General features: G+C 45.0%; 2 protein-coding genes and 1 pseudogene across 6 annotated transcripts; all 3 read right to left on the minus strand.

Moving 5' to 3' along the window:
- Positions 1–998: 998 nt before the first annotated feature.
- LOC147032869 (uncharacterized) lies at positions 999–4834 on the minus strand. 4 transcript variants are annotated; one of them, XM_085870815.1, is made up of 5 exons: positions 4523–4834; positions 4385–4447; positions 4089–4151; positions 2489–2630; positions 1605–1741 (listed from the first exon to the last, which is right to left on the minus strand). In XM_085870815.1, the coding sequence occupies exons 1-4, from the start codon at positions 4671–4673 to the stop codon at positions 2551–2553; spliced, it is 357 nt and encodes a 118-aa protein (XP_085726941.1). In that variant the 5' UTR covers positions 4674–4834; the 3' UTR covers positions 1605–1741; positions 2489–2550. The 4 variants fall into 4 exon arrangements, with proteins under 4 accessions (XP_085726938.1, XP_085726941.1, XP_085726940.1 ...); XM_085870814.1 differs by having other exon boundaries at positions 4349–4447; XM_085870813.1 differs by having other exon boundaries at positions 4280–4447.
- A 2421-nt stretch (positions 4835–7255) lies between these two features.
- On the minus strand, positions 7256–15051 carry LOC147032870 (uncharacterized; annotated as a pseudogene).
- Positions 15052–15534: 483 nt separating this feature from the next.
- On the minus strand, positions 15535–23928 carry LOC147032871 (uncharacterized). Of its 2 annotated transcripts, XM_085870810.1 has the most exons (5): positions 23650–23928; positions 23512–23574; positions 18700–18762; positions 16095–17195; positions 15535–16010 (listed from the first exon to the last, which is right to left on the minus strand). In XM_085870810.1, exons 1-5 carry the CDS (start codon positions 23798–23800, stop codon positions 15913–15915), a joined length of 1476 nt encoding a protein of 491 aa, XP_085726936.1. In that variant the 5' UTR covers positions 23801–23928; the 3' UTR covers positions 15535–15912. The 2 variants fall into 2 exon arrangements, with proteins under 2 accessions (XP_085726936.1, XP_085726935.1); XM_085870809.1 differs by having other exon boundaries at positions 15535–17195.
- Positions 23929–24423: the final 495 nt, after the last annotated feature.

Consider the following 24423-nt stretch of genomic DNA (forward strand, 5'->3'; position numbering starts at 1 on the left):
TTGAGACAGAGCAATGACCTGTGTTGGGTTGGTTGCTTGGTCCAGAAATATAAAGATACCCAACAATGGAATTCAGCTTGGTGCAGAGGAACCACTTCAAACTTGGACTACTCGTGCTTCCATGCAAGAATCATTTATCAATCACAAAAATCATCGATGAATTGAAAAACAGTTTAATAAACAAAACAAAGATGAATGAAAACAAAATTAACTTGTTTTACACAACAATGTGCATTTGGTGCATGTGTCGAGTCCAAGTGTTCCATTTCTCGACCTTTAGCATATAATCTTTTCACGATTCTGGATTTAGTGTAAGATTTTGATCATTGAACATCATATCGTCATTATTTTGGCCAAAGTCACTGTAACTCACAACTCCTTCAGGAATGTTGTCCTTTTCAATTTTGTACACGAGTTAAATGTCTGTCGACAGTGCCTCGTTTCACTCAGAACACTTGTACGGTTTAACTTTCATCGGCATTCTTTGATGTTTCTGCAAAGTTGAGAACTGACTGAAGGCTTTACTGCATATCGAGCACTTTCAGGACTTCACACCTGTATGTATTTTTTGATGTCTGTATAAATGTGATGATTTACTAAAGGCCTTCACACACACAGAACACTTGTAGGACTTCACACCTGTATGTATTTTTTGATGTCTGTATAAATGTGATGATTTACTAAAGGCCTTCACACACACAGAACACTTGTAGGACTTCACACCTGTATGTATTTTTTGATGTCTGTATAAATGTGATGATTTACTAAAGGCCTTCACACACACAGAACACTTGTAGGACTTCACACCTGTATGTGTTTTTTGATGTTGATTTAAATGTGATGATTGACGAAAGACCTTCACACACACAGAACACTTGTAGGACTTCACACCTGTATGTATTTTTTGATGTTGATTTAAATGTGATGATTGACGAAAGACCTTCACACACACAGAACACTTGTAGGACTTCACACCTGTATGTATTTTTTGATGTTTGTATAAATATGATGATTTACTAAAGGCCTTCACACACACTGAACACTTGTAGGACTTCACATCTGTATGTATTTTTTGATGTTTGTATAAATATGATGATTGACTGAAGGCCTTCACACACACAACACTTGTAGGACTTCACATCTGTATGTATTTTTTGATGTCGATATAAACTTGATGATTGAGTAAAGGACTTATTGCATGTTGTACACTTGTTGGACTCCACACCTGAATGTATTTTTTGATGTTGATTTAAATGTGATAATCGACGAAAGGCCTTCAAACACACAGAACACTTGAAGGGTTTCTCACCTGTATGTATTTTTTTATGTTTGCTTAAATTAGACGATTGACTAAAGGCCTTACTGCACGTTGAACACTTGAATGGTTTCACACCTGTATGTATTTTTTTATGTTTGCTTAAATTAGATGATTGACTGAAGGCCTGACTGCACATTGAACACTTGTAGGGTTTCACACCTGTATGTATTTTTTGATGTTGATTTAAATTTGATGAACGATTAAATTCTTTCAAACACACATAACACTTGTGTGGTTTTTCACTTCCTTTGATATTCTCTTTTGGGATGTTGAGAGAACTGTTCTTCTTGTTGTTGTTGCTGGACACACTACTAAGTATATCAACGTCCTGACCAAGAGTCTGTGTCACGTGCTGATCGAAGGGAACTTCAGTGTTGACCAACGGGGAACACTTGGAACAAGAATCCTTTTTCATTTGTTTCTCTGCAACGGCAATGCACAAAAAGGATCAATAAATCCCTTTGCGAATGAAACATTTAACATAGAAAACACAATGTGCTCCAATTGGATCAAAAAGTTTGAGTGATGGGAAAAGAGGAGACGAAAGAAAGAAAAATTACCCCCGTGTGGGAGTGACAGTCATCTCTGCGAGAAAATATATAGCCTCCTGAAGGTCGGGCAGTTTTTGCAAACTTTGAAGTCATGTGACGCGAAAACGAAAGCGAATATCGAAAATCCGGCCTGACAAAATTTAGATATTGTCCCATAGATTTATATGCCACAATCAAATTCAAGATCGCTTGAGAAATGTAGGAGGAGATAGATTTTGAAAATCGTCATTTTCGCATTTTTTGAAAATTTTGAAGTCACGTAACACGAAAACGAAAGCGAACATCGAAAATCCGGCCCGACCAAATGTAGATATTGTCCCATAGATTCTTATGCCACAATAAAATTCACGATTGCTTGAGAAATGTAGGAGATAGATTTTGAAAATCGTCATTTTCGCATTTTTTTTGCCAAATTTGAAGGCACTTGACACGAAAACGAAAGCGAATATTGAAAATCCTGCCCGACCAAATTTAGATATTGTCCCATAGATTCATATGCCACAACCAAATTCAAGATCGCTGGAGAAATGTAGGAGATAGATTTTGAAAATCGTCATTTTCGCAACTTCAAAGGCCTCGTGACCTTGACCTTGACCTTCGGTGACCTTGAAAGTCATACCATCTTGTACGTCTCATTGACCTCTATCAGGATCACTAATGACCAGATCTCCCGCTTCAACTTCATTGTGGACGGACGGACGGACGGATCGTCACCTCTCCGCTCAGCACCAATATTATTAGGTCATGCTCGAAGAGATGACCTAAAAAGGAAAGAAATAAAGAATGAAGAGAAAGAGAGAGTAAAATGAGAGCGAGAAAGACAATGAAAGAGAGAGATAACCAAAAACACCTGCAGTGTTTTTGCAAACATCTGCAAAAACACACACACACACACACACACACACACACACACACACACACACACACACACACACACACACACACACACACACACACACACACACACACACACACACACACACACACACACACACATCTGTGCTTTTCCTCCTATCAAGGAGTGCAGGTCCCAAATACTTTGCCCCAATCCCGTCATCTGGCGAGTTGCCCTGCGAAGGGCAGCAGCATCGGAGGAGCTCTCCATTTCTTTGCATTTGTGGGTTTTGCGGAGTGAAGAGTTTTACGGTGACCGGAGTGCAAATGCTGCCAGAAACTTCCTAAAAAAAGTAACCCATCTGCAGGAGGACATCCGCAGACAGTTGGGCACTCGATGTGGATGGCCGTTGGCTCAGAGGAACTACTCTGCAATTTGTCAGGTTTTGTTTATAATTCTGCTGGGTGTCAATATCATACACCCTCCTCACCAGGAAATCTGTTCTGTTGGTGGTACTGGAACCTGTTTTGTTCTGTTGTGTTCTCAAACCTGGTGGGGGAAACGGTCTTTTTTTGATGATTACATCATCGACCGCTCACGCTTCGAGCAGCAGATATCTTCAGGGAACTCTCACCAGAAAACTTGGTGGGAGAGACGGTTTAGTCACTGACAACCCGACCATGAAACAGGTTATTACAGGTTGACATGGTACCTGTAGCAAGTCACAGATCTAATCCGGCCTGACCTTCTGGTGGAACTGCCGAAATCCAGGATTGCTGCTCACCTCCACTCATTTGTTCCCCGTTTTTCCCTGCCTGTGCAACCAACTTCCACATTCTCTTCAATCTCCTTCTTCCCTCCAGGTTTTGAAGACAGCTGTTCCCCACCATCTCAAATCATCCCCCATCCACAACCATGATCTTTTCTCCCGTTGTTAACCCCCACCTCACCCCATCCTCCTTCCAAATTTCCCTTCTGAGTTTCCTTCTGTATCCATCTTGTCCAACCAATTCCTCCCCACACCCATTTTTCTCTGCCGCCCTCTGTATTGGCCTTCGGCTCTGCTGTTGGTGTTTCCCCCACTCTCTGCCGTTCCTTTTGTTCTGTTGTGTTCTGATCCGTTCAGTGTACTCGTACTCGGTATTTTCATGTATGTGAGTGCATGTGGGTGACCGATTGACTCCATCACACCCGTTGGACATGTGAAAGTGCTCCGTGAACGTCTCGACGATCAAAACAAATTCGGTTTCTTAACGCGCTTGATGTTCGAGTATCTCCACGGCATGAAGGCAAGTACAACGTCTGTCTGGAGAACAACCTCCGTACAATGTACATTAATCGTTGTTTGTAAATGGTACAACGACAATGTTGATGAGGTTCAGACCTTTGTCTTGAGAGGGCGATTCATCCACAAACTCAGATTTGATCTTCATTTTCACAACAAGATCTGGAAAAAAAACAACAAGGACAAAAGCACAAGCTTGTCAGGAACGTTTAACAGTTTAACAATCACATTCATTCAAAAAGGACAACAAGGTGATTCAATTAACAATGGCAGGTATTTACTACACGAACCCAACCAACGGGTCCACCGAGGTTCATCCGAATCCGTCCACAACTCGTTGAGATATCGTGATCCTTCACCTTCGGTGGTGGAGGGAATGAGTTTGTGGTTCAAACCTTCGTATAGAGGGAACGAATCATCGACGAACTCGGACTCGATCTTCACCTTCACAACACCATCTGAAACACAAACAATCCGTTCAAAGGAAACTTTCAGGAACCACAAGATGTCGTTACGGAGAGAACGTCACGTACCGGGTCCGGACTCCTCATCCTCGGGTGAACCGACCATGGACCCGCTGTGTGAGGGACGGACTCCGGGATCGACCGTGTTTCCTCCATCGAAGCCGTTCGTGGATCCCGGGGTGTTCGTTTTGTCATCTTCACCGGAGAGATCTCGGCTCATCGTGTATATCGTCCTGACGACAGGAAACTGTGAGGAAAACGAGAGAAAAGCTGAGGTATTCCGGAAAAAACAAATCACGTGATCACGATAGAATCACGGCTTCTCAGCGGCAGATTCGCGCCGCCCGGCCGTGTGACCGACGAAACAGGAAAACTCATCAATTGATCGTGTTACGGGGAAAAAAAACTACCAAACCATTAAAATTCTGAGTAATAATGACATTAATATTAAAACTCAGAAGCCAATCACCGTCGTTCTTACATCACTTCCGGTTTCCTCAAACTGTGTTTTGTGATGTGCCAAGTCCGCATCTCATATTTATTATTATTCTATTCTCACGATGCGCGACTGCACAGCTCGACAGAGATCTGAAAGACGAAGCAGTCTCCTTGGATATTGGGCACAATCCTGGACGGGTCCCCACTCCGACATGGACGGACACGACGCATTTAATGGCGACAAATACAATCCATGAAGGGAGAAAGATCAACCTGTCACTGGATTCGGTCCAAAAACGAAGACTCACGTCAGTTTAAAGGGACTGTTCGCAGAAAATGGCGGGAACATAAATAAATTCGGTATCGAAGGAAATTTTATCTTTTGAAGACGCCAGTACTCGGTCGAGGCTCGTTGAAGGGCTCGGGCCCAAAACAGATGAGGACAAACATAACAAAGGGAACCAACAGCAGGACGGAGGGAGAAGGTCGACGGAGACGGACAAACAAGGGATGCAGGTCACGATGAGGGGTTGGGGAGAGCGCACAGGGTGGACAACATGGAGACAGAAACAAGATTTTGGGAGAGGGCTGTGGGGTGGTTTAATGGGCGGAGAAAAGATCATGGTTTTAGATGGGGGATGACTTGAGATGTTGGTGAACAGCTGTCTTGAAGACCTGGAGGGAGGAATGAGATTGAAGAGAGTATGGAAGATGGTGTCTTCTGTGAAGAGCACACGAGTTATTGCCAGCTTTGTGAATAGATTACAAATCCCTTTCTCAGTCCATTCAGTCAGGCATCAGGGAAAGGGGTGGTCAGCCGGTTCATGGAAAGACTTGGGTGGAAAGGTGAACGTCATTTGATAATTTGTTTTTAACCATAGAAATGCAAGCTTGGTTCGAGTAAAACTTCCCTTTGAATGGATTCCCCAAAGCAAAGTGAGGGTGAAACAACTTGGATAAATAGACATTGATATTGTTGGAGCCACGGATACCGAGACACTAGCTTGTCACTCAGGGGGATAAATCCCCGGTTGTATTCGGGAGAGCCGGACGTGGAACCACCGTTCACAATTAACATTGTGGTACGGGTGGGTTGTTTTAGAACCATGCTTATCGGGGGTTGACTTACTTACGGCTAAACACAGACAAGGGTACCCAGCAGATCATTCAGGGGCCGGGGGGAGAAGAGTCGTCTCGCTCACCAGAGAGTAGTTGTCCGTGAAGTGAAAACGTCCTGAAATGTGTGCGTGCATGTCACGTCCGTGGCCAGCACCCATCCTTGCCGTGAACCGTTTCGCGAACAGCCTTGAATGCCAGTGGACATCTGGGAGGGCACCTGGATTGTCTTTCGCGGGTTTAGACCTTGGTGCTGTGACACGGGCAGCTCCTCACACTTCACGAAACTGGTGACGTCCATTGACCACACGGTCCGTCAGTGAATGACCTGTGCCTCACACGTTGGTTATGGACCCGTGCCTCACTCGTTGTCGGCGCTGCTCTCACTCACATGCGTACCACACGCTTGCTTGCTCAAGCACTGGGAAAGATGAATTGTCTCGTTGTTGGCGCTGGTCAGACACCCACATGCTCGCTTCTTCCCTCGCGTGCTTCAACTCTCGCTTCTTTCTCGGCTCGCTTCCCCATGTCTTGCTCGCTTCTCTCCTCCTTTTCCTCTCTGGCTTTCTTTCTCATTCTCTTCTCCCTCCTCTTACTTCTCTGGCCTCAGAAAGGACCTCCAATTGGTTTTATATCTGCGTCCAGTCTCAGCATGTGCAGAGTCCCCCCCAAGCTCACCCCGCGCCACTTGCACATGGTTACCATGACGACCCGTGCGCTCTCAAAAAAGGCGGGCATCGGCGCTCGCGAAAGAAATACGTGCATAAACGTTGCTGAGGAAAAATAAGGGCGGGTGTCAGAGCTCGCGAAAGAAATGTGTGTAAACGTGTCTATCGTTAAGGAAAAAAATTCCCATAAGAGAGGGGATCTATTCTTTACCCTTCTCAACGCATCACATTTAAAATCCCATTAAACATGGGGATGGGGCTAATCTGAACATGCATTTAAGGAAATAACTGTCTGAGGACCTGGATGTGTGGATGCATTCTTCAGACCGGATTCTGAAATCCGTAACAATATCATCACCAATGCACAGGATGACTCTCCCATACAAAAAAACATCTCCTGTGATTGGGTCAGTGAGTGTAGAAGAACCATGATACACCAATGTGACAATGTTAACGACACTGAACATCTTGGTGTGCAATCTGATTAAATCAACCTCTTATTGGTTTACTGATTCTTCCTCTGTCATGGAGCTGTCAGTGTAAAACACTGTCCATCGTGAGTTTGAATCTTGACTCGGCGATAAACTACCATCCTGGTGTTTCGCAGGCAGGGCGTACGTCGATGTTTGTGCACCAACCCTTGGACGATCTCACAGTGCCTTTCCCAAGGAGGTGGTGAGTTGACAAGTGATTCGTGATCACCAACCCATCGTGTGAAACACACACCTCCCGGAGACGCCTGAAATATCAAACATGTCCAAATTGGACAAACGAACACTTTTCTCGCAGTCGGAACTGCTGCAAAGTTCAATTCTGGATCTTAGATTTTGTAATTCGGTTTAGTTTGAAATTTACGAGGTGATGACCCAGATGGAAATGTTTCAAGTCAAGGCATGGTTCAGCAGTCAAAAAAAATGACGAATTAAGACCCTATTTTTTTCTGGTCTTTTTTTGTTTGTTTTTTTTTTTTCTGGTGTTTTGTTTCTTCTGGTTCTTTATATTTTTTTTCTGGATTTCTTAATGTTTTTTTATGGTTTCTTACTGTTTTTTTGATGGGGTTTTTTCTGTATTTTCTCTGCGTTCTTTTTCTGTTTTTTTTTCTTTTGGTTTTCAGGTGAAAGATCAGAAAAGGTCAAGTTTGCATAAAAATGTCAATTTTCATCCCGTGGACCTGAAATATTGTTTACGGGAAGAGAAGGAGTTTCTTTCCGAAGGGCTTGCCTCCGGGGCGGTGTTTTAAACACTTTGGGACAGAGCAATGTCCTGTGCTGGTTGGTTGCTTGGTCCAGAAATAGAAAGATACCCACCAATGGAACACAGCATGGTGCAGAGGAACCACATCAAACTTGGACTACTCGTGCTTCCATGCAAGAATCATTTATCAATCACAAAAATCATCGATGAATTGAAAAACAGTTTAATAAACAAAACAAAGATGAATGAAAACAAAATTAAGTTGTTTTACACAACAATGTGTATTTGGTGCATGTGTCGAGTCCAAGTGTTCCATTTCTCGACCTTTAGCATAATCTTTTCACTATTCTGGGTTTCGTGTTAGATTTTGATCATTGAACATCATATCGTCATTATTTTGGCCAAAGTCACTGTAACTCACAACTCCTTCAGGAATGTTGTCCTTTTCAATTTTGTACACCAGTTTAGTGTCTGTCGACAGGGCCGCGTTTCACTCAGAACACTTGTACAGTTTAACTTTCATCGGGATTTTTTGATGTTTTTGCAAAGTTGAGAACTGAGTGAAGGCCTTACTGCATGTCGAGCACTTTCAGGACTTCACACCTATATGTATTTTTTGATGTTTGTATAAATATGATGATTGACTCAAGGCCTTCACACACACACACCGAACACTTGTCGGACTTCACATCTGTATGTATTTTTTGATGTTTGTATAAATATGATGATTGACTGAAGGCCTTCACACACACCGAACACTTGTAGGACTTCACATCTGTATGTATTTTTTGATGTCGACATAAGCTTAATGATTGAGTAAAGGACTTACCTCACGTTGAACACTTGTAGGACTTCACACCTGAATGTATTTTTTGATGTTGATTTAAATGTGATAATCGACGAAAGGCCTTCAAACACACAGAACACTTGAAGGGTTTCACACCTGTATGCATTTTTTTTGTTTGCTTAAATTAGATGAGTGACTAAAGGCCTTACTGCACGTTGAACACTTGAAGGGTTTCACACCTGTATGTATTTTTTTATGTTTGCTTAAATTAGATGAGTGACTAAAGGCCTGACTGCACGTTGAACACTTGAAGGGTTTCACACCTGTATGTATTTTTTTTATGTCTGCTTAAATTAGATGATTGACTAAAGGCCTTACTACACGTTGAACACTTGTAGGGTTTCACACCTGCATGTATTTTTTGATGTTGATTTAAATTTGATGAACGATTAAATTCTTTCAAACACACATAACACTTATGTGGTTTTTCACTTCCTTCGACGTTCTCTTTTGGGATGTTGAGAGAACTGTTCTTGTTGTTGTTGTTGTTACTGGACACACCACTAAGTATATCGACGTCCTTTCAGAGTCAGAATCACGTGATGATTGAAGGGGACTTCAGTGTCGACCAACAGGGAACACTTGGAACAAGAATCCTTTTTCATTTGTTTCTCTGCAATGGCAATTCACAAAAGGATCAATAAATCCCTTTGAGAATGAAACATTTAACATAGAAAACACAAGCTGTTTACTCCAATTGGATCAAAAAATTTGAGCGATGGGAAGAGAGGAGACGAAAGAGAGAAAGAGAGAAAGAGAGAAAGAGAGAAAGAGAGAAAGAGAGAAAGAGAGAAAGAGAGAAAGAGAGAAAGAGAGAAAGAGAGAAAGAGAGAAAGAGAGAAAGAGAGAAAGAGAGAAAGAGAGAAAGAGAGAAAGAGAGAAAGAGAGAAAGAGAGAAAGAGAGAAAGAGAGAAAGAGAGAAAGAGAGAAAGAGAGAAAGAGAGAGAGAGAGAGAGAGAGAGGGAGAGAGAGAGAGAGAGAGAGAGAGAGAGAGAGAGAGAGAGAGAGAGAGAGAGAGAGAGAGAGACACACGTGCTTTTCCTCTTATCAAGGAGTGCAGGTCCCAAAGAAATATGCAAAATTCCCAAAAATATTTTTTCTCGACCAACGTTCACTATTTTCAATACTTGTCCTACAGTTTTGAATGTGGAGAAACAAGACTTCGGAATTAAACACTTTGAGATATTTAGAAAATTTTACTCAAGCCGATTTTTGATTTAGGTTTTATTTCTGAAAGGGTAGTCCTGTGAGGAGTACCAGTTGGCAAAATACGCAATAGGAAAAATCTTGCCAGGCAGAGGAACAAGGTATGTGAACCAATACGTCTTGACAATGAATCTTCGTCGGTGGATCGGTCAGAATGAAAAGCATCGTATCAAGCCCTTTGATCCGAGCGGATCCCTCGTCGCCGACCAGCTTGTTTGTTGGGTAGTTGTTCTCGTCGAAAAAAACTTTTTTTTCAAAAAAATCTTTTTTGAAATTTGTTCTACCCTTATTATAGGTATTTCTGTCGATATGTTTGTCTTTTGGGTAGTCGATCTAGTCGAAAAAAATAATTCCAAAAATGTTTTTTTGAGATTTGCTGGGTAGTCGATCCAGTCGAAAAAAATTTTTTTTTAATTTTTTTTTTTAATTTTGAAATTTGTTCTACCCTTATTATCAGTTTTTCCGTCGATATGTTTGTCTGTCTGTCTGTCTGTCTGTCTGTCTATTCGGTCCAGTGCTCCGTTAATACAATGGTGATTTCGATGAAACTTGGTGGGTAGGTTCATACCATGACCGAGTTGTGTGTAAATGAGAACCGTTGCTATGGACACCACCGTTGCCGAACAACGGAACTTTGAAATTTTAGAAAAATCATAAAAAAAAATATTTTTTCGAAAATCAAAAATCGGGCCACGAGCGACTGTGGGCAGTACATTCAGCCATATTGTCAAAAATTTCCAGTCGAATCCTATGAAAACTGTCGGAGAAGATAGACTTTGAATGAACCCTGGTTGAAAACAATAAAAAAACGAAGTTCGTTATATCTCAGAGACTATGAGTCAGATATACATGAAACTGGTATGGTAGGTTCATGGTATGTCCTAGTTATGTGTGAGAAAGAACCGTTGCTATGGACACCTCCGTTGCCTAGCATTGGCTGAAAAACCTCTAAATGTGGGGGTATTTTAACGAAAAAACAATCGGCAGCATTAACCCTTGAAGCGAGAATCATTAATTTTCTTGTGCTTAATCCTCAGGTCATTCCCCATCGAACGGGCCCATCGCGTCAGGTTCTATCTCTTATAATTTCCAAATGGCAGCCCTGAAACTGAAAAATCACAGCCAAATGGTCTCCAGATCGAGCTTTTTTAATACGATAGGTAGGATGCCGAAACCTTTTCTGCATAATCTTTAGCGATTGCGCAAAAAACAATTTCTTCAAAATTTTGAATGTCCAACTTTTCAAATGAACTTGGGGTTGCCCAAAAAAATTTTTTTACCGAAGTCCCAAAACATGTTTTGTTCATGTTTTGGACGATTTAGAAGCTTTTTCAAAAAAAAATTTGCACGTACATTCTCAAAAATACTTAGAAAATTTTCGAAGATTTTTATGTCTGGCATACGAGTAACTACCACTTTTTTCCAAATGAAGGTATACTTTTTAATGCATATATGGATAGAGGACATCGAGTGTACCAAAAATGTAATTGACCCACATCCGGTCTGACTTCCGGTTTACGAGTTATGGCGGGAAATAAGCCCATTTGAAGTTTTTCATGTATAAAAGTGATGCAACTCGGATGGTCAGGTCTATTGTCAGGTCAGGTTCTATTGTCAGGTCAGGTTCTATTGTCAGGTCAGGTTCAATCTGTGACCTGCTACAGGTACCATGTAAACCTGTACTAACCTGTTCCATGGTCGGGTTGTCGGCGACTAAACCGTCTCCCCCACCAGGTTTTCTGGTGAGGAGGGTGTTTGGATATGGACACCCAGCAGGATTAAAAACAAAACCTGTCAAAGGGCGGAGGAGCTCCTTGTGAGCCAACGGCCATCCATATCTAGTGCCCAACTGTGTCTGCGGACGTCCTCCTGCAGTTGGGCTACTTCTTATTAGGAGGTTGGTGGCAGGATTTGCACTCCGGCCACCGTAAAATGCTTCATTCCGCAAAACGCAAAAACGCAAAAAAATCTGAAAACCCACTCCGTGGGAGTACCTCCTGTGCAGCTTCCCTTCGCAGGGCAGCTCACCGGATGACAGGATTGGGGCAAAGCCTTCGGGACCCCCAATCTTTGATAGGAGGGAAACCACGGGGTAACATCCCTGGGTCAGATTGCGGGAGAGTGTGTCGGAGTGGTGCTGAGGTGTCGTCCACCAGACGGCGGTCTCCTTGGGTTAACCTGAGGCGGTCCCTTCGGGTGGGTGCCTGGAATGTCCTATCCCTAAGAGAGGATGATCACCTGTCTCTGTTATCATCTGAGCTCAAGCGTTTGGACATCGGGATTGCAGCTCTCTCTGAGGTTCGGAGACCGGATTGCGGCGAGATAATGGTGGGTGGTTACACCTACTATTGGTCTGGTCGCTCTGATGGTTACCATACCCAAGGAGTTGCTGTAGCTGTGTCCAATAAGCTGACCCCAATGATAATTGAGGTAACACCGGTCAACGAGCGTATTATGAGATTAAGGATTCGCCACTCCTTAGGTGTCATTTCCCTGGTCTCTATTTATGCTCCGACTGAGGCGAGTGATCTCACCGTGAAGGACACATTCTACGCCACACTCGAGTCTGTGGTTGATCAGTGCCCCAGACGAGATACACTTCTAGTCTTGGGGGATTTCAATGCATCGACTGGAACTGATAGGGATGGTTATGAGGTGTGTGTTGGTCCCCATGGGTCAGGAACTATGAACCAGAATAGCACTAAGTTCCTTGACTTTGCAAGAAGTCATGGACTTAGGGTGGCTGGTTCATGGTTTCAGCGCCCACAAGCTCATCGCTGGACTTGGTACTCCAATGCTGGTGGTGTGGCAAAGGAGATTGACCATGTCCTCATTGACGGTCGTTGGAGGATGATCCAGAACTGCAGGGTCTACCGGAGTGCTCAGTTCCTCAATACTGACCACAGGCTTGTTGTAGCAACTCTAAAGCTGCACCTTAAATCCTGGAGAATGGTACCATCCCAGCCTAGGCTGGATGTTGCCAAGCTCAGCGATGAGAGAGTAGCTGAGGAGTTTGCGAACAGGCTGAGTGGACACTTGGGGGGTCTGTGTGCTTTGGGGGGTCCTGAAGAGTTGTGGAGCACTTTCAAGACCACCGTCCTTGATGTTGCTGGTGGATGCCTTGGAGTTCACCGCAGGGCAAAGAAGAATTTTGTCTCTCAAGGGACACTGGATACCATTGACGAGAGTCGCAGGGCCAGGCTGAATGGCAGAGCTGAGCTGTTCAGGGAGCTGAGGCGTAAAACTGTACGTGCACTGAGGGTGGACAAGGAGGCCTATGTGCGAGGAATCTGTGAGGGGGTAGAGCATCACCTGTGGACAGGTGATTCTCGTCCCGCTTGCAGGGGAATTCGCGCATTACGTTCATCCAAGCCCATCCCTCGGAGCACTGCAGTTCGAGCAGAGAGTGGTAGGCTCTTGACAGAGGAGTCTGAAGTGAAGGCCCGCTGGGCCGGTTACTTTGAGCGGTTGTACCAGGCTGATCCCCCAGCTGTCGAGTTGGACGTCAAGGGTGTTACAATCCCTGTTGCCGACCCTCGAATCAACTGTGGTCCACCATCGCTTGTGGAAACACGGGCTGCGGTGAACCAGTTGAAACGGGGCAAAGCTCCAGGGATCTGTGGCATCCATGCTGAACTTCTCAAGGCTGGTGGAAATGCTGCACTCGTGTCGTTGCATGCAGTTTTGTGCTCTGCCTGGAACACAGGCATCATCCCAACTGACTGGAAGAGGGGCCTTGTTGTCCCTCTCTGGAAAGGGAAGGGTGATCGCCAAGACTGCAACAACTACCGAGGGGTGACGCTGCTCTCAGTGCCGGGCAAGGTCTTTGCTCGGATAATTCTTGATAGGGTTCGCCACCATCTGCTTGAGCACCAGCGTCCAGAGCAGTCAGGCTTTACACCAAAGAGGTCAACGATTGACCGTATCCTTGCACTTCGTGTCCTTACCAAATGCAGACGAGAGTTTCGGCAGGGGCTGCTTGCAGCCTATGTTGATCTCTGTAAAGCGTTCGATTCAGTGAATCGGGATGTCCTCTGGAGGATTCTTGGTCTTCGTGGGGTGCCACCGAAACTGATCGATCTGATGTCTGAACTCTACTCTGGTACTGAGAGTGCTGTGAAGTGTGGTGGTACCATCTCTGACTTATTTCCAGTTGTTACTGGAGTTCGTCAGGGATGTGTACTTGCCCCCACACTTTTCAGCACTTGTATGGACTGGATTTTTGGGAGGATGTCGGAGAGATCAAGTTGCGGTGCATCGTTTGGCAATGTCAAGATCTCGGACCTTGATTTTGCAGATGATGCAGTCATCCTTGCGGAGACTTTAGACATCCTCTTGGGGGCCCTCGAGGTGCTGAATGAGGAGTCGGAGCCGTTGGGATTACGGATTTCTTGGGTCAAAACTAAGATCCAGGCTTTCGGTGACATCTTGGATGCTGCTGTCCTGTCTGTGTCTGTTTGTGGTGAGGATGTTGAGGTCGTGGATAGATTCACTTACCTTGGCAGTGATATTCATGTCTCCGCAGGTTGTGAGCCGGAGGTCAATAGACGTCTGGGTCGGGCCTGGGGAGTCATGGATTCACTGGATCATGGGGTGTGGCGCTGCCGGTACCTGTGCGGGAGGACGAAAGTCCGAGTCTTCAGGTCCTTGGTACTTCCAGTCTTGCTATATGGGTGCGAGACTTGGACTTTGACCAAGGATCTGAGACGGAGACTTAATTCCTTTGGTACCAAGTCTCTTCAAAGAATCCTTGGCTATCGCTGGTCGGATTTTGTGTCCAACGAGCGGTTGCTGAGAGAGACTCGGATGAGATTTGTTACCTGCATAGTCCGTGAGCGTCAGCTGCGGCTGTATGGACATGTGGCTCGTTTTCCTGACGCTGATCCTGCTCACCAGATTCTCTCAGCGAGGGAGTCTCATGAGTGGAGGAGGCCAGTGGGCCGACCACGTGCCTCATGGTTGCAGCAGGTTGACCATCATCTCAAGGAGATGGGGATGGGCCTGGCATCTGCCTGGGGGATGGCCAGACGGAGGCCCCTGGAGTACCGGCGGAAAGTGGACGCAGCGACGCGCTGTTCTGGCACATGCTCCCATACCTGACCTGACCTGAACTCGGATGATAGGTTCATACCATACAACATACAATAAGAACCGTTGCTATGGACGCTTTTTTGTCTAATAACGGCTGAAAAACGACTAAATTCGACTTGATCGACTACCCATGTCCACCTACCGGCTTGTCTTACTGTTTTTTTGATGGGTTTTTTCTGTATTGTCTCTGCGTTCTTTTTCTCTTTGTTTTTTTTTCGTCTGGTTTTCAGGTCAAAGATCAGAAAATGTCAAGTTTGCATAAAAATGTTATTTTTCATCCAGTGGACCTGAAATCTTGTTTACGGGAAGAGGAGTTTCTTTCCGAACGGCTTGCCTCCGGGGCGGTGTTTTACACACCTTGGGACAGAGCAATGACCTGTGTTGGGTTGGTTGCTTGGTCCAGAAATATAAAGATACCCACCAATGGAACGCAGCTTCGTGCAGAGGAACCACATCAAACTTGGACTACTCGTGCTTCAATGCAAGAATCATTTATCAATCACAAAAATCATCGATGAATTGAAAAACAGTTTAATAAACAAAACAAAGATGAATGAAAACAAAATTAACTTGTTTTTCACAACAATGTGCATTTGATGCATGTGTCGAGTCCAAGTGTTCCATTTCTCGACCTTTAGCATATAATCTTTTCACGATTCTGGGTTTAGTGTAAGATTTTGATCATTGAACATCATATCATCATTATTTTGGCCAAAGTCACTGTAACTCACAACTCCTTCAGGAATGTTGTCCTGTTCAATTTTGTACACGAGTTCAATGTCTGTCAACAGTGCCTCGTTTCACTCAGAACACTTGTACGGTTTAACTTTCATTGGGATTCTTTGATGTTTCTGCAAAGTTGAGAACTGAGTGAAGGCTTTAGTGCATATCGAGCACTTTCAGGACTTCACACCTGCATGTATTTTTTGATGGTTGTGTAAATCTGATGATTGACTAAAGACCTGACTGCACGTTGAACACTTGTAGGGTTTCACACCTGTATGTATTTTTTGATGTTTGTTTAAACCTGATGATTGAGTAAAGGCTTTACTGCACGTTGAACACTTGTAGGGTTTCACACCTGTATGTATTTTTTGATGTCTGTTTAAATTTGATAATTGACAAAAGTCCTTCACACACACAGAACACTTGTAGGGTTTCACACCTGAATGTATTTTTTGATGGTTGTGTAAATCTGATGATTGACTAAAAGCCTTACTGCACGTTGAACACCTGTGGGGTTTCACACCTGTATGTATTTTTTGATGTCGATATAAACTTGATGATTGAGTAAAGGCCTTACTGCACGATGAACACTTGTAGGACTTCACACCTGAATGTATTTTTTGATGTTGACATAAACTTGATGATTGACGAAAGGCCTGACTGCAGATTGAACACTTGTGGGACTTCACACCTGAATGTATTTTTTGATGTTGATTTAATTGTGATAATTGACGAAAGGTTTTCAAACACACAGAACACTTGAAGGGTTTCACACCTGTATGTATTTTTTGATGGTTGTGTAAATCTGATGATTGACTAAAAGCCTTACTGCACGTTGAACACCTGTGGGGTTTCACACCTGTATGTATTTTTTGATGTCGATATAAACTTGATGATTGAGTAAAGGCCTTACTGCACGATGAACACTTGTAGGACTTCACACCTGAATGTATTTTTTGATGTTGATATAAACTTGATGATTGACGAAAGGCCTGACTGCAGATTGAACACTTGTGGGACTTCACACCTGAATGTATTTTTTGATGTTGATTTAATTGTGATAATTGACGAAAGGTTTTCAAACACACAGAACACTTGAAGGGTTTCACACCTGTATGTATTTTTTGATGTTGATTTAAATTTGATGAACGATTAAATTCTTTCAAACACACAGAACACTTGAAGAGTTTCACACGTGTATGTATTTTTTGATGTTGATTTAAATTTGATGAACAATTAAATTCTTTCAAACACACGTAACACTTGTGTGTTTTTTCACTTCCTTCAACGTTCTCTTTCGGGATGTTGAGAGAACTGTTCTTCTTGTTGTTGCTGGACACACCACTAAGTAAGTCAACGTCCTGACAAAGAGTCAGAGTCACGTGATGATTGAAGGGAACTTCAGTGTCGACCAACAGGGAACACTTGGAACAAGAATCCTTTTTCATTTGTTTCTCTGCAATGGCAATTCACAAAAAGGATCAATAAATCCCTTTTAGAATGAAACATTTAACATAGAAAACACAATGTACTCCAATTGGATCAAAAAATTTGAGCGATGGGAAGAGAGGAGACGAAAGAAAGAAAAAGGAAAGAAATAAAGAATGAAGAGAAACAGAGTAAAATGAGAGCGAGAAAGACAAGGAAAGAGAGAGAGATAACCAAACACACACACACACACACACACACACACACACACACACACACACACACACACACACACACACACACACACACACACACACACACACACACACACACACACACACACACACACACACGTGCTTTTCCTCCTATCAAGGAGTGCAGGTCCCAAAGGCTTTGCCCCATTCCCATCATCTGGCGAGTTGCCCTGCGAGGGGCAGTAGCATCGGAGGAGCTCTCCATTTCTTTGCATTTGTGGGTTTTGCGTAGTGAAGAGTTTTACCGTGACCGGAGTGCAAATCCTGCCACAAACCTCCTAAAAAAAGTAACCCATCTGCAGGAGGACATCCGCAGACAGTTGGGCACGAGATGTGGATGGCCGTTGGCTCACAAGGAACTCCTCCGCAATTTGACAGGTTTTGTTTATAATTCTGCTGGGTGTCAATATCATACACCCTCCTCACCAGGACACCTGGTGGAGGAGTCGGTCTTTCTTTTTTTTGATGATTACATCATCGACCGCTCACGCTTCAAGCAACAGATATCTTCAGGGAACTCTCACCAGAAAACTTGGTGGGAGAGACAGTTTAGTCACTGACAACCCGATCATGAAACAGGTTATTACAGGTTGACATGGTACCAGTAGCAAGTCACAGATCTAATCTGGCCTGACTTTCTGATGGAACTGCCCAAATCCAGGATTGCTGCTCACCTCCACTCATTTGTTCCTCTTTTTTCCCTGCCTGTGTAACCAACTTCCACATTCTCTTCAATCTCCTTCTACCCTCCAGTTGTTGAAGACAGCTGTTTCCCACCATCTCAAATCATCCCCCATCCACAACTATGATCTTTTCTCCCCTCGTTAACCCCCACCCCATCCCATCCTCCTTCCAAATTTCCCTCCTGAGAGTTTCCTTCTGTATCCATCTTGTCCACCCAATTACTCACCACACCCATTTTTTCTCTGCCGCCCTCTGTATTGTCCTTCGGTTTCTGCTGTTGGTGTTTCCCCCACTCTCTGCCGTTCCTTTTGTTCTGTTGTGTTCTGATCCGTTCAGTGTACTCATACTCGGTATTTTCATGGATGGGAGTGCATGTGGGTGACCGATTGACTCCATCACACCCGTCGGCCACGTGCAAGTGCTCCGTGAACGTCTCGACGATCAAAACAAATTCGGTTTCTTAACGCGCTTGATGTTCGAGTATCTACACGGCATGAAGGCAAGTACAACGTCTGTCTGGAGAACAACCTCCGCACAATGTACATTAATCATTGTTTGTAAATAGTACAACTACAATGTTGATGAGGTTCAGACCTTTGTCTTGAGAGGGTGATTCATCCACAAACTCAGATTTGATCTTCATTTTCACAACAAGATCTTGAAAAAAAAAACAAGGACAAAAGCACAAGTGTGTCAGGAACGTTTAACAGTTTAACAATCACATTCATTCAAAAAGGACAACAAGGTGATTCAATTAACAATGGCAGGTATTTACTACATGAACCCAACCAACGGGTCCACCGAGGTTCATCCGAATCCGTCCACAACTCGTTGAGATATCGTGATCCTTCACTTTCGGTGGTGGAGGTGTGATGAATTAAAGGATGTGACACGCGATCACGTGTCGCGCAGTCAGATAAAACCGTGATGCCGCGCGGTCGGTGGGATTGTCCTTGGGGCATTGTCATTTACGGCGGTGATTCACTTGGTGCTCGTTGAATGGTGAGAATTGAGAGTATACCGGACTCCGTGCTTATGCTGGCTAATTGCTGATTTATTTTGCGGTGATCGACTGCACATGTATTCCTTGCTGCACATGTATTCCTTGCTGCACATGTATTCATCGCTGCACATGTATTCATCGCTGCACATGTATTCCTCGTTGCACATGTATTCCTCGCTGCACATGTATTCCTTTATGTGTCTGTAGAATCGGCTTCAATCAAGTGAAATAAAGCCTTATACTCCAAAGGTTTTTTCCCTCGCACTCACTTCAATTTATTTCACTTGATTCCTTCGGCTGCCTCAACCGACTATGGACAAGATCTACAAGCCAGAGAGGTTCGACGCGGACCCCAACGCTACTGACTCAGAAATGAAGGGGTCGCATTGGTTCCGTTCCTTCTCACACTATCTGACCATCATTGAAGAGGGAGCCGACAAACTGGCCGCACTTGTAAACCATGTCTCGCCCAGCGTATTCAGGCTCTTCTCGGAGTGTGACACCTACGACGCAGCGATCGACATGCTGCGGGCGCTCTACGTGAAGCGCAAGAACGAGGTATACATACAACATCTTCTCAACACATGCAGGCAAGCAGCCGGGGAGACAAACGATCAGTTCCTGCAAGCTCTGAGGCAGTTGGGCAAAGACTGCAGTTTCCGGGCTGTAACCGCCGAGGAACATCGAGATGAAGCGACCCGAGAGGCGTTCATCCAGGGGCTCCGGTCAGCCCCCATTCGGCAACGCTTACTGGAAAAAGCACAACCCACTCTTGAAATGGTAGCTGACCAGGCCCGAGCTATGGATACGGCTCAGCAGCAATCTGAGTCATATGGGACACCGGTGTTGCTAATGAACGCTGCTGCGGCGGAAACTCAAAGAACCCCCCGGGACACCTCCGATACTGAAGATGGAGATAAACCCGAGGAATCGGATACCCAGACCTCGTCAAACTCCTCAGCAACTACTTCGGTTGGCAAATGTTTCTTTTGTGGGTATAAAAGACACCCCCGTAACAAATGCCCTGCCAGGGATGCCACATGCATGAACTGTGACAAGAAAGGGCATTATGCCAGGGTATGCAAATCTACTCTTAGAAGAAATAAACCCACTTCTGCGGCTCTCTACTCACAAAAGAAAGTAACAGCAGCTTCACCGGGGAATCTATCCAAAGTTATCATCAACGTACGAATTAACGGGCATATGGCTGAGGCTCTGAAAGTTTCGTCAACAGCTCACGAGCGAAGGGCAGAAAATGGAAGATCCACCCGACAGACAATATGGTATGCATGGCCTCCACATCACTACAGTCCCACGTACAAGGGTACTGCAATGTTGAGTTGGACGTAAAAGGCTATGCGCATCGGGATGTAAGGGTACTGGTGCTTCGTGATTTATGCGCAGATGTAATTCTGGGTCATAATGTCCTCAAGCAGCACACGAGCGTCGAAATACCCTTTGGAGGAAGCAAACCTCATCTAATTCTAAATGCTCTGACCACCGCAGAGGTATCGTCCCCCCTGCTGTTTGCTAACTTGTCGCCGCACTGTAAACCGATAGCGATGAAATCACGACGATACACCGCCGCCGATATGAACTTCATCACTTCTGAGACCAAGCGATTACTGGAAGAAGGTATTATAGAACCGAGCGATTCGCCATGGCACGCGCAGGTGTTGGTGACCACCAACCAGAACCACAAGAAACGAATGGTTGTCGATTACTCACAAACGGTCAATCGCTTCAACCATCTCGATGCCTACCCTTTGCCGCGCATAGACGAGATAGTCGAACGCGTGGCCAACTACAAAATATTCAGCACCATCGATTTGCGAAGCGCCTATCATCAAATTCCCATTCGAGGGGAAGACAAACCTTACACCGCGTTCGAGGCAGGTAGACACCTCTATCAATTTAGGAGATTCCGTTCGGTGTCAATAATGGAGTAGCTTGCTTCCAACGAGTTATGGACGACATCATCTCGGATGAAAACCTCAAAGACACTTTTGTTTACGTGGACAATGTCACGGTGTGCGGTAAGGATTGGGGGGAACATGATACGAATCTGAACAGATTCTTGAGCATTGCTAGAAAATATAATCTGACTATCAACTACGAGAAATGCGTATTCTCGGCAAAGTCAATTAATCTTCTCGGCTACACAATAGCCGACGGCACGATTAAGCCCGATCCTGAACGATTGCGCCCACTCCGTGAGCTACCCCCACCTCATGACCTGCAGACATTGCGTCGAGTGATCGGAATGTTCGCTTACTACGCTAAATGGATCCCCCAATACTCCGAAAAAATACATCCCCTGGTGCATTGCAAAAACTTCCCGCCAGATGCCGCTGTTGTAAAAGCTTTCCACAGCCTCAAAGACGATATCAGTAATTCCGTGGTATTATCGATCGACAGCACGGCGCCGTTCGTAGTGGAAACGGACGCTTCCGATCACGCGATCGCCGCGACGCTCAATCAGTCCGGACGACCCGTCGCGTTCTTCTCGAAAACTCTCTCAGGAAGTGAGCAGAGACACTCGGCGATAGAGAAGGAAGCGTACGCTATTGTCGAAGCCCAACATAAATGGAGACATTATTTACTGGGCAACCACTTCACACTCGTCACGGACCAGCGATCTGTTGCCTTCATGTTTGATGGGAAAAATAACGGGAAAATGAAGAACGAGAAAATAATGAGATGGCGGATAGATCTATCCTGTTATAGTTATGACATTGTTTATCGGCCCGGGAGGGAAAACCCTGCTGCAGACACCTTCTCTCGGGTCTACTGTTCGGCGACAATCTGTCAGGCTTTGCAAGACCTCCATGTGTCTCTGTGCCACCCAGGGGTAACCAGAATGGCCCATTTCGTGCGCAGACAAAACCTTCCCTATTCTATCGATGATATTAAACAAGTGAGTGCTTCTTGCCCTGTTTGTGCTGAACTAAAACCCAGATTCTATGGCGCCGCTTCTGGCAGATTGATCAAGGCCACTTCACCCTTCGAGAGACTAAATATCGACTTCAAAGGGCCCCTGCCAACGGAGACAGACAACAGATACATACTCACGGTTGTTGATGAATACTCAAGGTTCCCATTCGCATTCCCGTGCTCGGATATGACCTCGGGCACTGTCGTGAAATGTCTCTCTGACCTCTTTGCCATGTTTGGGAAACCGTCGTACATACATTCAGACAGAGGGCCGTGTTTCATGTCGGTCGAGCTCAAACAGTTCCTATATGAACACGGCATAGCAACTAGTCGAACGACGGGTTACAACCCACAGGGTAATGGGCAGGTGGAACGGTATAATGGAGTCATTTGGAAAGCTGTAACCCTGGCGCTGAAATCGAGAGGACTGGGGCCCGAGCGGTGGGAGGTTACCCTACACGACACTCTGAATTCCATACGCTCTTTGCTCTGTACGTCCACCAATGCTACTCCGCACGAACGAATGTTTACTCACCAACGACGATATACTGACGGCCAATCGGTGCCCAACTGGCTAACCTATCCGGGAACAGTGTTCATGAAGCGCCCGGTACGACAAAGCAAGTATGAACCAATGGTGGAGAAGGTCGAACTCATCGATGCTAATCCTGAGTATGCTCATGTTAGACTTCCTGATGGCAGGGAGACCACTGTGTCGGTTCACCATCTGGCTCCCGCAGGTACTCCTCCTGCAGGTACTCCTCCATCTGGTACTCCTCCCTCTGACATTCCCTCCCCAGGTGTTTCCCCCCCAGGAACTCCACCCGAGAATGGTGGCGACGGAGCTACCGCATTCCACCCGAGAGCGATCGAGGAGTCATCCCCGGCACGAGTCGAGGCTCCCCAAGAGGATCGGAAGCCTCCCTCAAGTGAAACCACCATTTACTCCCGGAGAGGTCGACGGATAAAACCCCCTCGACGACTCGATCTGTTGTCATGCTCCTATAACTCAAAATAATCCTCACTGCTTGAAATGTATACTCCTATGGCGTTGAAGTAATCATGGTGCGTTAGTTGAACCTCTAGTTACATTTTAAAGATGGGGAGAATGTGATGAATTAAAGGATGTGACGCGCGATCACGTGTCGCGCAGTCAGATAAAACCGTGATGCCGCATGGTCGGGGGGATTGTCCCTGGGGCAATGTCATTTACGGCGGTGGTTCACTTGGTGTTCGTTGAATGGTGAGAATTGAGAGTATACCGGACTCCGTGCTTATGCTGGCTAATTGCTGATTTATTTTGCGGTGATTGACTGCACATGTATTCCTTACTGCACATGTATTCCTCGCTGCACATGTATTCCTTTTGTGTCTGTAGAATCGGCTTCAATCAAGTGAAATAAAGCCGATACTCCGAAGGTTTTTTTCCTCGCACTCACTTCAGGAGGGAATGAGTTTGTGGTTCAAACCTTCGTATAGAGGGAACGAATCATCGACGAACTCGGACTCGAGCTTCACCTTGACAACACCATCTGAAACACAAACAAATCGTTAAAAGGAAACTTTCAGGAACCACAAGATGTCGTTACGGAGAGAACGTCACGTACCGGGTCCGGACTCCTCATCCTCGGGTGAACCGACCATGGACCCGCTGTGTGAGGGACGGACTCCGGGATCTACCGTGTTTCCTCCATCGAAGCCGTTCGTGGATCCCGGGGTGTTCGCTTTGTCATCTTCACCGGAGAGATCTCGGTTCATCGTGTATATCGTCCTGACGACAGGAAACTGTGAGGAAAACGAGGAGAGAACCTGAGGTATTCCGGTATAAAAAAACAAATCACGTGATCACGATAAAATCACGGCTTCTCAGCGGCAGATTCGCGCCGCCCGGCCGTGTGACCGACGAAGCAGGAAAACTCATCAATTGATCGTGTTACGGGGAAAAAAAAACTACCAAACCATTAAAATTCTGAGTAATAATGACATTAATATTAAAACTCAGAAGCCAATCTGAACTACAATAATATTAATCAGTTTGTGATGAATCTTTAAGTCGTCGTCGTCGTCGTCGTCGTCGTCGTCGTCGTCGTCGTCGTCGTCGTCGTCGTCGTCGTCGTCGTCGTCGTCGTCGTCGTCGTCGTCGTCGTCGTCGTCGTCGTCGTCGTCGTCGTCGTCGTCGTGCGTTCCGTTTCGAGTGTGAAGCTGTGAGGAGATTCGGGCGTTTCTCGCGTCTTCGTCATGTGATTCGGTGACACGTTAGTTGATCTCGTTAAAGTAACTTATCGCCCTTTACCATTTACTCCATTGTTATTACGATTGTTAATGTTTATACTCGTATTTTGTTTATCCTTTCAGACATCACCTTGATTGAGTGAATTAAA

The sequence above is a fragment of the Eptatretus burgeri genome, chromosome 2, assembly GCF_056783735.1.
Source record: "Eptatretus burgeri isolate ZD-2024b chromosome 2, Ebu_testis_v1, whole genome shotgun sequence".
NCBI lineage: Eukaryota > Metazoa > Chordata > Myxini > Myxiniformes > Myxinidae > Eptatretus > Eptatretus burgeri.

Bases quoted from the DNA above. Each gene is read 5' to 3' on its own strand.
- LOC147032871 (XM_085870809.1), bottom strand. From the start codon at position 23,800: ATGAACCGAGATCTCTCCGGTGAAGATGACAAAGCGAACACCCCGGGA. The intron at 23,575-23,649 runs GTACGTGACGTT...TTTGTGTTTCAG, and splicing joins GGATGAGGAGTCCGGACCCG to ATGGTGTTGTCAAGGTGAAG. The intron at 17,196-18,699 runs GTCTGAACCTCA...TTGCCATTGCAG, and splicing joins ATCACCCTCTCAAGACAAAG to AGAAACAAATGAAAAAGGAT.
- LOC147032869 (XM_085870812.1), bottom strand. From the start codon at position 4,673: ATGAGCCGAGATCTCTCCGGTGAAGATGACAAAACGAACACCCCGGGA. The intron at 4,448-4,522 runs GTACGTGACGTT...TTTGTGTTTCAG, and splicing joins GGATGAGGAGTCCGGACCCG to ATGGTGTTGTGAAGGTGAAG. The intron at 1,742-4,088 runs GTCTGAACCTCA...TTGCCGTTGCAG, and splicing joins ATCGCCCTCTCAAGACAAAG to AGAAACAAATGAAAAAGGAT.